This window comes from Canis aureus, chromosome 30 (assembly GCF_053574225.1).
Source record: "Canis aureus isolate CA01 chromosome 30, VMU_Caureus_v.1.0, whole genome shotgun sequence".
Lineage (NCBI taxonomy): Eukaryota > Metazoa > Chordata > Mammalia > Carnivora > Canidae > Canis > Canis aureus.
In genome coordinates this window covers 40609285-40622230 of record NC_135640.1, presented here as the reverse complement: position 1 = coordinate 40622230, position 12946 = coordinate 40609285, and the positions used below count along the sequence as shown (strand labels likewise).

Sequence of the window (12946 nt, the reverse complement as noted above, 5' to 3'; positions counted from 1 at the left end):
GCGGGGAAGACGTTTTGAATGCTCCTCTGCCTCTCCAGCTCCCACACCTACTCCTTACTGGCCACTCGCTTATGAGAAATTACGGCAAGTGTATTTTCTCCTGGTGCGCCCGTGAAACAGACCCAGTAAGCACGGGTGAGTTGACTACATCAGGGAGTCATTAGCTTATATCGGAAGCTACTGGATTTGACCGGGGCGGGGTGGGGGGGGGGTCTCTAGGTTTTTATATACACAGTGAAATTCGGATTTTGGAAAACCCGGTTAATTCTTGGAATTCGTTTGCCTTACTAGAGACTGGTGATGCTTTAGCTTCTGGGAACACACCTGCCCAGGTTCCTCACCGAATTATCCGAAAATGGAAGCCCTGAAACACTTCTGAACGTGCACCTGTCTCTGCGTCTGCTTGTATCGGCATCTCCCTACATTGCAATACTTATCTACGTGATGTTTGGGGGTCCGGTGGCTTCTTCCAGCTGAGGAGCAGAGGTTCCCGTACACGTAGGGTCATAACAGACGGGGCGTCAAGTCTCTGATGCCCCCCCCTCCGTCCAGAGCACATGCTCACCATGGTGCACATTCGGTGCCTTTGGAAATCGCTTTGAAAAGTGTCTCAGACAAACTGGACGGACCCCTGCCCCCCCCACAAGAATTTTGGAAGTGTTTGTGAAGATGATTCCGTACGCTGGCGAATCTCCCGGGGTGTGTGCATCACTTTGAGTCTCTTAGAGCATCCTCTGCACAATCTGTATGCGGCCTATCCGACTTATGGGGGAGCCTTAAAGCCTTAGATTTAACATCTAAAACATTAAGGGGTCAGTAACATTGAAAGTGCTGAACCAAAAAAGGAAAAAAGAAAGAAAAGAAAAGGAGGAAGCAGATCCTGCTAACTCTATCTATTCCGTTGTATTTGTATAAATAGTCTTTGGGAAATCTTAGGTTTTGGCAAATGTCAAAAAAGATCAAGAACTTCCGGGACGCCTGGGTGGCTCAGGGGCTGAGCATCTGCCTGTGGCTCAGGGCGTGGTCCCAGGGTCCTGGGATCGAGTCCCGCATCGATCTCCCTGCAGGGAGCCTGCTTCTCCCTCTGCCTGCGTTTCTGCCTCTCTCTCTGTCTCTCATGAATAAATAAATAAAATCCTTAAAAAAAGAAACTAAAAAAAAAAAAAAAAAAAGATGGAGAACTTCTGTGGATTCCAGGGCTGGGATGGCTCGTTAGAGACACATTTCCCTCTGCTCTGAACGGGCTCTGAACCCTACTGTACGTGACAGCTGTACCAGGTGTGTGTGTGGCTCAGGGAAACAAAGGCAGCGAGCCAGTGCGCCGGCTGGCCCCTGGGGCCTCCCCACCCGTACGAGGCTCCCCCCCGAACAGCTGCCCACATCATCTCCTGCATCGTTCAGTTCGCTTCTGCAAGCCTGCAGGCTGCTACCTTGGACCTGAGACCCTTGGGGGCAGCTCTGCCCGGGCCCACCCTCCAGCCCTGGCCCGCGGGCCCTGGGGCTCAGAACCTCGGCTGCTGAGAAGCTGCTACCACCCCCCACCCCCAGTCAGTGCGGCCCGCCTCCAGGGAGCCCGAGGAATCCTTAAGAAAGAGAAGCAAGCCCCCAGGGTCATGTTTAAGCTCTGCTGGTTGGATGGTGGGAGGGGGGCTGATGAAGGCTCTGGGTCCCTGGGGACATCCTGGTGGCCCCTCCCACCCACAGCCCCAGAGGAGGCTGGAGTCACACTGGAGAGAGGCAAGCAGGCCGACTGTGCAAGTGCACTGCTCGGCCATGGTCCCCCGCACGCCCACGTGCACGCGCAGACCCCGCAGCGGCCTGCCCCGCCACGTCCTCTTGCACCTGACCCTGCAGCGCAGCGCCTGGCCCCCAGCACGCCTGCACCTGAGGGCCATCTTTGCCCCCACGTCCCATCTCTCCTCTTCCCCAGAAGCCTCCCACCAAGTCCTTCGCCAGCCTTTGGAGCCCCTGCCTCCTCTCGGCGGGGCTGCTCCCCGCGTGGGCTCACTGTCCACGACCAGGCCTCCTGCTCGGGGCGCCCACCCAGCTCTGCTCCTCTCAACCCCTGATCTTGCCTCCCTGTGCCTGTGGCCCCCGCATCACCCGTTGGCTGAGCCCAGGCTGTGCCCGGGGCCCACGCATCCCCACTGGGGAGCACAGACTGGCCCCAATCAGAAGCCTCTGAGTACGAGGCCTTTGCCCCCCTTGTACCTCTGAGGCCCCTGGAAAGGCAGAGTCACAGGGGCCTTAGGGCTGGTCCTTGCAGGCAGGGCAACCTTGCCCCATTGACCGCCAGGTCGCACTGAAACCTAGACACGGGGACCTAACCATCACCATGCAGGTGGGGCACCCAGCCCGCGGCCCCATGGGCCACCCTTCCCCACCCTGTTCTGGGAAACAAGGCCTCGGATTGCCCTCAGGAGGTTCTTAGCGGCAGAAGTCCAGGCCCCTGGGCCCCTGCCATGTGGACCAACCTCCCGACTGAGGACAACCTCCCCGTCTCCACTGCCACGCGGCCCCCGGCTGAGACCATCTCCTGGGCCACGGCCACCACCAGACCTTCCATGCACACCCTCAACCCAGGGCCCAGCTGCCCTGCCTCCCAGACGCGCTCCTTCCAGCACCTTCCACCTGGTCACTCCCGCCCACCACCCCCTGCTCTCCACCCCCCTCACCCAGCCTCTGCCACATGTCCCCTGGCTGCACACACAGGCCTCCCCGCACGCATCTGGGGACCGTGTCAGTGTCCACAGGTCCTGTCCCAGGGTAGCACATTTCCCTGTCCCCCTGTGGCCAGTGAGGGGGGCCTCACGGAGGACGCTGGTGGCCTCGAGACTGCTCAGTGTGGGGAGGAGGGAGGCAAGAGGAACACGGGAGCCTTAACTGTGACCCAGAGCCAACCCGGGAAGAACCAGGGCCGGAGTCAGTCAGCCCGGCACCCGGGGTGCAGGGGTGCTGCCCCCAGAGGAGCTCCCGTGGGCCGAGCTCCCGTCTGTGCCACCCGTCACCCTGTCAGTGACTCTGCAGTGATGCAGACCTCAGTCCCTCTGGCCGGGTCCTTGTGATCACACCAGCCCCTTGCCCAGCGTGCACAAACGTGTGCACACTCACGCAGTCACACACATCTACAATCACACACACTCACCTACACGCACGCATGTTCTCACACGTGTGCACGTCTGGACGCTCACGGTAACACACCGAGCTCTCCTGCCTGTTTCCTCGCTAGCCGCCGCCCATCCTGCCTATGCTTCAGAATCCCTGGAAGTATCTTTAAACCCCGAGGCCGACCCCAGGCCCTTTGCACAGGATCCCACAGGGCAGAGCCTGAAACTCCCTCCTGAATCTAGGACGCAATCTGGTCCCTGGTGAGAACCTGCCCTAACGTGTCCCCCTTTCTTGGGTCCCCCACTTCAAGTCGGAGACCTTGGGGTGCAGTCTTCCCCAGTCCCCCTCCGCACCCCACCCCTCCCTCCCTGTGTGCCTCCCGCGTCTGGCCCCCCAGCCCTTACACTTTGCACGACGGTTCCGCACTCGCTCCACCCGGCCACCAGGAGAACGTGGGTGCTGTTGTGGTAGCTCACGTTGCAGGAGGGCTGTCCCAGGTACAGGGAAGACTCGGGGATGGACTCCTGCCGCAGGAAGCGCCTCTGGATGGCGATGGCCACCTTCTCGATCTCGCAGAGCACCCTGACCGCCTCGGTCAGGCTCAGCCGCGGGGGCGGGTCCTGGGGCCCCTGGCTGGCCGCTGGCACCGAGGCAGCCCTGGTTCCTGCAGGGGTGGGGAGGCCCCCAGGGGCCCCGGGAGCCTGGGCCGCGTGGCCAGAAGGGTCACCTGCAAGGCACAAGGAGATGAAACCAAGACTGGGTCTGTGTTTCGGGAGGGTCCCCTGAGCCTGGCCTGCGAGCCTGCGTGGAGGGGGCAGGGGCTGAGTTCCGGCACACACCCGGGCTGCACATTCTGGCCACGACCACACACACGCACCTGTTGCATGTTCCTGCCCAACGGCGGGGCCTGGCCTGGTGGGCCGGGGGCTCCCGTGGGCCAGGGGACCATGGTGCCCTCTGCCCCCCACCCCCCAGACTCTCCCGGGCTGACGCTGGGTGCGGGCTGAGCCCAAGGGCTGGCTGTGACACCCCCCTAATCTCTAAGGTGGGCTGCGCTAAGGTGGGTGTTTAGTCTCAGCATCCTGAGTCCCCAGCTCCTCCCCTGCTTCCCGCTTCCCCCAAAGCACGGCCTCAACCTCCACGGGGACACGGAGGCTCTGCAGAGACGTCCAGGTCCCCCCAGGGCTCCAGGCCTCGTCTGCGCCAACCCGACCCAGGACACGTGTCAGCCCGCTCCCTGGGCCCGGCTCCATCACCCGCCACCCCAGCACCCGTCTTCTCTTCTGTCAGGGTGGGGCTCGCCTGCCGCTCCGACCCCTCACCTAGCTCCCAAGATGCAGCCCGACCCCCGCTCATGGCGCTCACCGCCTTCTCCACTGGCCTCCCCCGCTCGCTCCCGCCCCCCTTCACATTTCAGCCCGGCCCAACTGCGCCGGCACCGTGCGCCCATCAGGAGCTCTGTGCTCACTGCTGCACCGACCCAGGGCACCTGCTCCACTGGAGCCCCTCTGCCCAGTGCTGTCCTAGCGGGCCTTTAAGACCTCCTCTTCCAGGAAGCCCTCCCCGACCCCGCTCCTGGGGCTGCCACAGCCTAGCCTCTCTGAGCCTCCTGCTTCTACTGCAAGAACACACTCCATACTCCCGGTGACAAGTGTTTATTGCATAAGTGTCCGTCTCGCTCCACCTGACCACAGATCCCTGCATGGCAGGGGTCACCTCAGGGCCAACGCTGAATCCCCTGAGGCCCCATTTAATGGTTAAAGTATGGGGTGGAAGGAGGGGCCGAGCAGAAACATCTCCCGCGTGCTGCTTGTCACACGGGCTGTAGGCTCCGGAGGTCACTTCTAGAATCCGAGAGGACGCCGCAGACCTTACGTGCGTAGTCTCTCATCGGGGGCACTTGGAGAGGCGAAGTGCCGCCAGGAGGCTGGAGATGCATGGCACAGTGTGAAGGGGCACGTACGTGTGCACAGACACGCACACACGCGCACACACACGTAGGAAAACGCGTCCAGGACATAAAAATATGCTGACCCCGTTTGGAAAAGAAGGACTTTGTGAACGGACGTCCTTAAAAGAACAGATGACCTGACGGTATCTCAGAGAAGGGATTAGGGAAATCTCACCTTCACAGGGTCTTCCAGAATATTCCAGAGGGACTTGGGGGGCGCCGCCTACGCAGCTGCAGGTGAAGGAGCCCAGGGTGTTGCGGCAGGACGCGCCCGGCTCGCAGTCGTGCTCCTGGCTCTCACACTCGTCGTAATCTGCGCGACATCGGAAACAAGACGGGACACGGTCACGGTCACCGGGCCCCCGAGGGCTGCGGGTGAGAGGCGCTCCCACGCCGGCTGTTCACACGGCCTTGTGGGGCGGGACGGGGGTGGGCAGGCGTGCGTCTCAGGCCGCGGAGTTGAATACGGAGGGACGACAAAGCTGGCCAGTTCTGGGGAGTTGAGGGGACAGGGAGGCACCTGCTTCTCGGACGGGATGGGGGCAAGAGCCGGTGTCCGGACGTCTGCGGGGGCTGCTAGGGGGGAGGGCTCCTGGTCCCGGGGGCGCTGGTGGGGAGCAGCTCATCGGGGCGCCAACAGGACCCCGGCCCCGGCCCTTGGCCTCAGGCCCATGCACCCCACAAGCCTGTCCCCGTAGAAGGTCCTCGGCGCACTTGCCTGCCTTGGTCTCTGCGCCCAGTCACTAACTCACAGGAAGGGGGTTTACTGCAGGAAATGGGTAAAAATCAGGCCAACTGAGCAGAGAGCATGTCCACACCTAAGGCCGCCTCCCGCATAGCACAGTTTGCTCAGTGACATGTCCCCCTGGTCCTTTCAAACACGGATGGCGGGACGCCTGGGGGTGGCTCCATCCGTTGGGCGTCTGCCTTTGGCTCAGGTCATGATCCCGGGGTCCTGGGATCGAGTCCCGCATCGGGCTCCCCGCTCAGTGAGAAGCCTGCTTCTCCCTCTGCCTCTGCCTGCCGCTCCCCCCGCTTGTACTCACTCTCTCTCTCTCACTCTCTCCCTCTCAAATAAATAAATAAAACCTTTTTTTAAAAGATGATTGAAACTATGTTTTGGGGTGTTGCCTTCTTCAGCAGGGTGCCTTTATTTTGTTTAATATAAAAAAGCTTACACTTTTATAGAGTCAAATACTTCAGCCTTTGCCTCTGGGGGCTCCTTTGACTTCAATTTTAAAGTTAGAAAAGCCTCCTCTTTCCAAAAACCGGAAAAATGCTTGTATGGCCTCTGAGTGACGTCATACATGAAATTTTTGCATCATTTATTTTCAAGTACGACATACGCTGTGAACCGAAATGTGCCCCCAAAATACATACGTTGAAGCCCCAACCCCTTGTGGGACTGTGTTTGCAGAGGGGGCATTTAGGAGGTAATTAAGGCTAATGGAGCCCATAAAGGTGGGACTGTCACCCAAGAGGGTTGGCGTCCTTATAAGAATTGGCGCCAGAGCTCGGCACACACACGGGGAAAGAAAGGCCTTGGAAGCTCTGTCCACACGGCGGGGAGAGGGTCCGCCCCAGAAAACGAACCAGCGGGCCCCCGGATCTGGGCCGTCCAGCCTCCAGAACTGTGAGAACGTGCAGTTGTGTTGTGAAGCCGCCCCGTCCGTGGTATTTGGTTACGACAGCTCGCGAAGACAAATGGGACTTGAAAGAGGAATCTAAATGGCTTTGTCTCCCTGCTTTTCTTTTCAATTATTTTTACCAGGATCTCCTTGGAAACCATGCTTGGGAGGAAGCGTGGGCTGCAGAGAGGGGCAGGGGCACCCCCGGCCCGGTTACGTGGGTGGCAGAGGAGGCCCAGGGCGGGACGTGGACCCAGGAAGGGAGCAGCATCTCTGGGCATCTGCGCAGCTTCACACCAGGATGGTTCTGGCCCCTAAACCTTCAGAAACCAACACAGTAGCAATAAGAGAGATGGGGCGCCGGCGGGCGGAGGGGGGGCTCAGTCGGTGAAGCGTCTGCCTTCGGCTCAGGTCATGATCCCAGGGTCCTGGGATCGAGTCCCGCATCGGGCTCCCCGCTCAGCGAGGAGTCTGCTTCTCCCTCTCCCTCTGCCCCTGCTTGTGTTCTCTCTCATGTTCTCTCTCTCTCTCTTTCAAATAAATAAATAAAATCTTTTTTAAAAAAGAAAAAGAAATAAATTAAATTAAAAAAATAATGATAAAATAAAAAATAAAAAAAGATGAGGGTCCTATCTGTTCCCCATGTTGACCTCCTGCCTGGGAGCCCCTAGGAGGAGACACATGGGGTGACGTCTTCCAAACAAGGGCAGAAGCTGGGGTCTCCCCACCTCTCTTGCAGACACAGTGAGCCTCTGGGGGGCGGGGGGGCCGGCCTCCACCTACCCTGGATGACGGTGTCCTCTCCGACCACCTCCAGCAGAGACGCATTCTGAAAGGCCACGAGGAACGCAGCGGACACCTCGTGGACACCCACGTCTGCGGTGATCAGCAGGTTAAACTCCACCACGACGCTGCCGTTGGCGATGCGGGTCACCTCCACCTGGACCCCACCGGAGTCCACGAGCCGAAGCATGGAGGCTGGCAAGGAACCCCGCACCTTTGGAGAGATGGCACGTGAAAAGAACGAGAGGAAGCAGGGTATCCGACCAAGGGGGCACCTCCTGGGATTCGGGCCAGCAGCAAAAAGGACAAGGTCCCGTGTGCCGTGTCCCAACCCCAAGTCCCAGGAAGAGCCCTGTTCCCCCAGAGCACGTCCGCGGGCCGGTGTGGGTGACATTGAAGGGCCCTGCCTGGGTGGGGGGGGACACGTCACCCAAAGGGGCACACGTGACGGCATTTAGAACCTACTGCTCTCGGCACAGAGCTGTGGAGGGTGGGGGCTGGATGGGTGGACATGGGGGGGTCATCTCTCTCTCATTGTGCATTTTCTAGAACACTCCCTCTACTGCTGCTGCAGACCAGCTCCCCTGCCATTCTTCCCGCCTTCCCCAAAACCGCTTCCCTCCAAGCCTTCCCACCAGGACACGCAGCTCCTGCCTCGCTTTTCCCTCTACCACCTTGGAGGGAATCCTTCCCCGCAGGCCATCCTCGCGCCTCACAGCCAAAACGCCACTGGGTAGTGGCTCTAAGCGGTCCATACAGCACTAGACTTCTATGGGAACGTGTGCTTCTGGGGTCTGGCCTCCCAGAAAACCTCGTCTTCATCTGGACCCCGTGAAGGGTGGTGGCTCAAGGCACAGGCTCATGGATTCACTTCTCAGCGTTGGGACATCCAAGGTGACAAATCTGCTGTCACCTCCGGTCACCGGGCCACCATCACTACCACTGGAAGAGCTAGCTCTTGTCTCTTTCTCTCTCTCTCTCATCTGGGACTTCCAGAGATGCGGTTGGATTAAAGGCCCTCGGGGCTGCCTTTCAAATCCGTCTCAAAGCAAAGTTCCAGCCTCCACGCTAGGGAGTGACGGGAACAAGGTGCCACGTTAACCCACAACCTCCCAAAAGCTGTCCCACATGAGTGACAAGCTGCACAATCATCTGCTATCCTGAAACTCTAGACAAATCAACAACGGTGCCCAGAAAGAGGCGAGCGAAGACATGGTTGGGGGAGGAAGGATGCGTGCAGACATGTGTGCGGATCTGGGGCTGCCGCACGTGGCCGCCGGGGCCCTGTGGCCCGATGGTCAGCGCTGCTGCTTAGTATTACGTGCAAACATCACGGAACCTACAGGAGACCATTGACAACTCTTGAATCCACGCACAGGGGCACTGGGCCGGGTGCTGGGGACCCAGGACAAATAAGGCAGGATCCCAGATCCCCTAGGAGCCCCAGCGGGACCCATTTCCTCCACCCTGGAGGGGAGAACAGAACCAAGTCATCGGGCTACGGGGCGAGCACCCTCAGCCTCGAGGTGGCGCTTCCAAACCCTCTCTCCTGGGTCTTAAACCCGGCGGGGAGGGAAAGCTAACGGGGACCCGGACGTGCACTGCGTCCAGGAGACCGCGGGATCGGGACCAGCGCATCCTCTCTTCGTCAAAGGGGAATCAAGCCGCAGCAAATCCCGGCCACCACCGTCCCTGGGAGTGTGAATGGGGCGGCGGGGGAGGCGCCGGCGAGATTAGGAAAAAGGAGCAGCAGCTTCATTCACGCTCTCCAGAAAGTGCAAGCACCGCCACGCGCATCAGCAGATGAAGGGGTGCACGGACCGTGGTCTCTCCGTGTGGCCGCCCGGGCTCCGGGGAGCAAGCCAGACGCCGCAGGCCACGCGTGTAATGATTCTGTGCACGCGTGACACCCGGGGCAGGCAGACGGCAGGTTAGTGGGTGGCAGGGGTGGCAGGGCCGGGGCGCGGGGGGAGTCACTGCAAATGGGCACAGGTGTGGCCTCTTTCGGGGTGATGACAGGAATGTTCTGGAACTGGCGGTGACTGTTGCGCAGTTTCACAGAAAAAGCCCAGAGCGCTGCACGGAGCCCTTGTAAAGTATGGATTTTAGGGACTGTGAAATTAGATCTCAATTTCTTATAAAAGGTTTTCTTCGCCGGGCTTCCTGCTCCACGGGGTCCCACCGCCGTAAAGGAGCTGGCCCAACAGCGAACAGCGCCGAGCAAGGATGCAGCAGGGGCCCAGGTGTGTCTCCCACCTGCCGATGGGTCTAGCGGCGGGGACGCCGGGCACCACGCCGGACGGAGCTTCCCTCGGAGGTGGGGGGTCCCGGCACCTACACGTCCGCGTCCCGCGTGGCTGTGCCTGGGCTTCTGTCCGCACCCCCGTGCACGTCCCGAAAAGGAAGGGACGGTCCCCCCCAACTCACCATCGTAAGGAACCGCTCCCGGAGGTCCTGATACTCCTCGCTGCTCGCATTGCCGAAGGACTCTACGTACCTGACGTTGGCTATTCTGACTTTGCCTCTGAGTTTCTGGGCCGCTGTGGACAGAGAACAAACCTGTCTGGAGCATTGGGAACGGTGACAGCGGCAGCTCGGTGGCTTCACGTCGGCCAGAAAGAACGGCACCGGAGGCTGGTGGTGCCCCGCACGCGCACGCACAGCCCAGCCACCCCAGAGGACGCCGGCATGCAGCCGGGGCACAGACGGAGAAGCTTCTGGGCCCCCTGCCCCCCTCTTCCCCGCCCCCATGTGGCTCTCCACGCACACGCTGCCCAGGTGGTTTACCAGCAGGGACAACTTCGAGAAGGAAAGGAGGCTCTCTCATGCCCAGGCCGCAGGGGCCCACCTGGATGTCCTGGGCAAATCAAGTCGTGGGGCGGCCTTGCCCCGCCCCTGCCAGAGCCCGCAGCCCACGGCACAGCGCCCAGGGGTCTTGACCCTCTTCTCCCTCCCCCTAGAGCACCGTCTCTCCGTGGCTTAAGGGTGGTCCCTGCTTTTGCATCAGGTCTGTTCCATGGGAATCTGTTCCCTCCACGTGGGGCTTCCAGGAGGCCTTGGTACAAAAACGCGGTCCAGCAACATCACCTGGCCACACCATGGTGTCTGGCAGGTGGCATCCAGCACGGCAGCCACCTCGTTTGGTCCTTCACCAGACATCTGTGATGCACCTGCCAGGTGCCTGCTGTTCCGGGCGCTGGAGGCAAGGGCAAGTTTCTCCCGGCGGGGCTGAGAGTGCTGCCCCCACAGCTTACTGCCCAGGCCTAGCACAAACCACAAAGCCATCCCAGGACGCATGGCCTGATGACCCCACACCCATGTCCTTGGGGTCATGGCTATCGCTGCACCAGAGGACCACGGGTCCAGACGCCACAAGTGGGGTGTGCAGCTTGATCTAAAAGCCTCAGGAGCAGGACAGGTGCACAGGTGAGAAGGGACAGGGACCCGCCCCGGCACAGGTCACATGCCCGTGGTGGGGGCTCCTCCTTCCAGCAGGTGAGGCCTTCCGGCAGTGACCGCCCCTCCTCCAGCCCACCATGAACCTGCCGGAGGACGCCCTCACACACCGACTTCCCTCTGATTTCCCGGTCCACAGCTCATCGGTACCCTAAATGACGCACACAGAAGCTGAAAGCTCCTCTTACTGGCACCCCCAAGGGCTGTGCACCCCACCTTGGAGCACTCTGCGTCAGCCCTTACACAGCTGCCCAAGACCTGAGGACCCATCTGCAACGTCAGCCAGCCCTTGGCTGTTTGAGCAACTTAGGCATTCAGGGAAGTATCTGGACGACGGGTGCAAAGGGGGAGAAACAAGATTTGTCCGAACACATAACTATCACCAGCACCAACGCCACCTCACCAAGCCCCGGCCGGGAGGGGACAGACAAGCTGTCCAACTGTCTCATGTCCCCTGTCTATCCGTCCTTCCTAGAAGCCAAGTCCAGGTCCGCTGAGACAGGGGGATCAGAGGGAGGGCGTGACGCTCGGCACACCAGCACCACGCGTGTTTTCCTGCCACGTACCCTCGAGGACACGGGGCAGCCAGCGGCCACCACCTCCGCGGGCAGAGTCCTGAGCACTTTGCGCCTCCGCGTGGCCCGCGGTCTGCCCCCTGCTGCATTCCTGGGCCCCGGAGAGGCAGAAACCCAGCCGCTCGCAAATGACTGGCTCTTTTGAACCTGAACGCGCTGAAAATCTCTCACGTACTTGTTCCCTCCCTTTGAGAACAAGTGGCCACGAGCGTCCCTGAAGCCTATTCATTACCTGTCCTCACTCTGAGGCGGGCCCCGGCACCTCCTTCCCCGCACGCTCCGGCCACTATCTCCACCAGGTGCAGGACGCCGGGCTCCAGGCCCGACAGCGTCAGGCTCGCGTTCCGGGTCTCCAGGTGCACCGCGGGGCTCCGCGTGGAGGTGACGGTGAGCTGGAAGGTGGGGTGCCGGGCGAGGTCCGCCGCCCACGCCACATGGAAGCTGGTGCTGGTCACATTGGAGATGGTGACCCTCTCGATGGGGACGGGATCTGGCAAGTGGACATAAACATCGAGCAAATGAAAAGCAATCCAATGATTGAAGGAGAGAGGACCGGAGAAGCCTCACCAAACCCTAAAATCGAATACACGGCTTGGGGACAGGAGAGGGCATCGGCAGACACCAGCCCAAGGAAGTCATATGAACCCGCCGCTAGCCCTGCATGTGGTACAGTGTCCCTGGATGGCCCCCTGAGCCCCAGGCTCCCTCGGACAGCCCTCCCGCCCCTTCCGGTTTGGTTTTCTCTCTGCCACTGAGGTCCCTGGTCTTCCCCAAAGCAAACCTCTTGAGCAGATGCTGGGTGGCTCTTCCAGAGGGGGTACCCCACCACCCCTGAGCAGACTCATAGAGGGGCCAGCACAGGTGGCCATGGCTGGCTTCGGAGCCATTCCCGCAGGGTGATCCCGGGGGGCGCTCGACGGTACTGACTTACGGGGCCTGCCGTGTAGTCTTGGAACGTGCAACACTCAGCAGAGGAGATGCACCGATGGAGCTACGTTTAGGTTCTATTTGGCGGCAAGCCGGGGTCGGGCTAGCACCGTGAGCTCACAGGGATGCCGCGTGGGAGCTTCACGGCCGGGGCTGCCGCCCATCTACGGTGCTGCCCCAGGACCTTGGCAATGGCCAAGCCCTCTGTGTGCTGTCAGTAGAACTGCCAGGGGGTCTGCACGGTGCAGGGGACTGCGCTAGGGCTCAGGGCTTCTGCACTGCTGGGGAGGCGTGGAAATGCTCCTGGGTGGGGGGGGCTCTGCAGTGCTTAAGGGGACACATGCACCCCACAGGCTCCTCCTGGGCCCGACCTCCTGCTCCTGATGGGCGACCAGAAGGCTTGGGGACAGGCAGGGGAGGACTGGAGAAAGCACAGGGACCAGGTTTCAGTCCTAACAAGACAGAGGCCACCCCCAGGGACAGGGCTGTGCTGTGCCCCACTTGGCGCAGCCATACGA

At 60.9% G+C, this 12946-nt stretch overlaps 1 protein-coding gene across 1 annotated transcript in view; it reads right to left on the bottom strand.

Moving 5' to 3' along the window:
- Positions 1-12946, bottom strand: part of UMODL1 (uromodulin like 1) — a 59005-nt gene that overhangs the window by 15198 nt on the left and 30861 nt on the right. The window contains exons 12-16 of the mRNA XM_077878734.1: positions 11734-11991; positions 9898-10010; positions 7471-7684; positions 5235-5372; positions 3513-3835 (exon numbers count right to left, since the gene is read on the bottom strand). Coding sequence (XP_077734860.1) covers positions 3513-3835; positions 5235-5372; positions 7471-7684; positions 9898-10010; positions 11734-11991 — 1046 coding nt within the window. The remainder of the gene's footprint in view (positions 1-3512; positions 3836-5234; positions 5373-7470; positions 7685-9897; positions 10011-11733; positions 11992-12946) is intronic.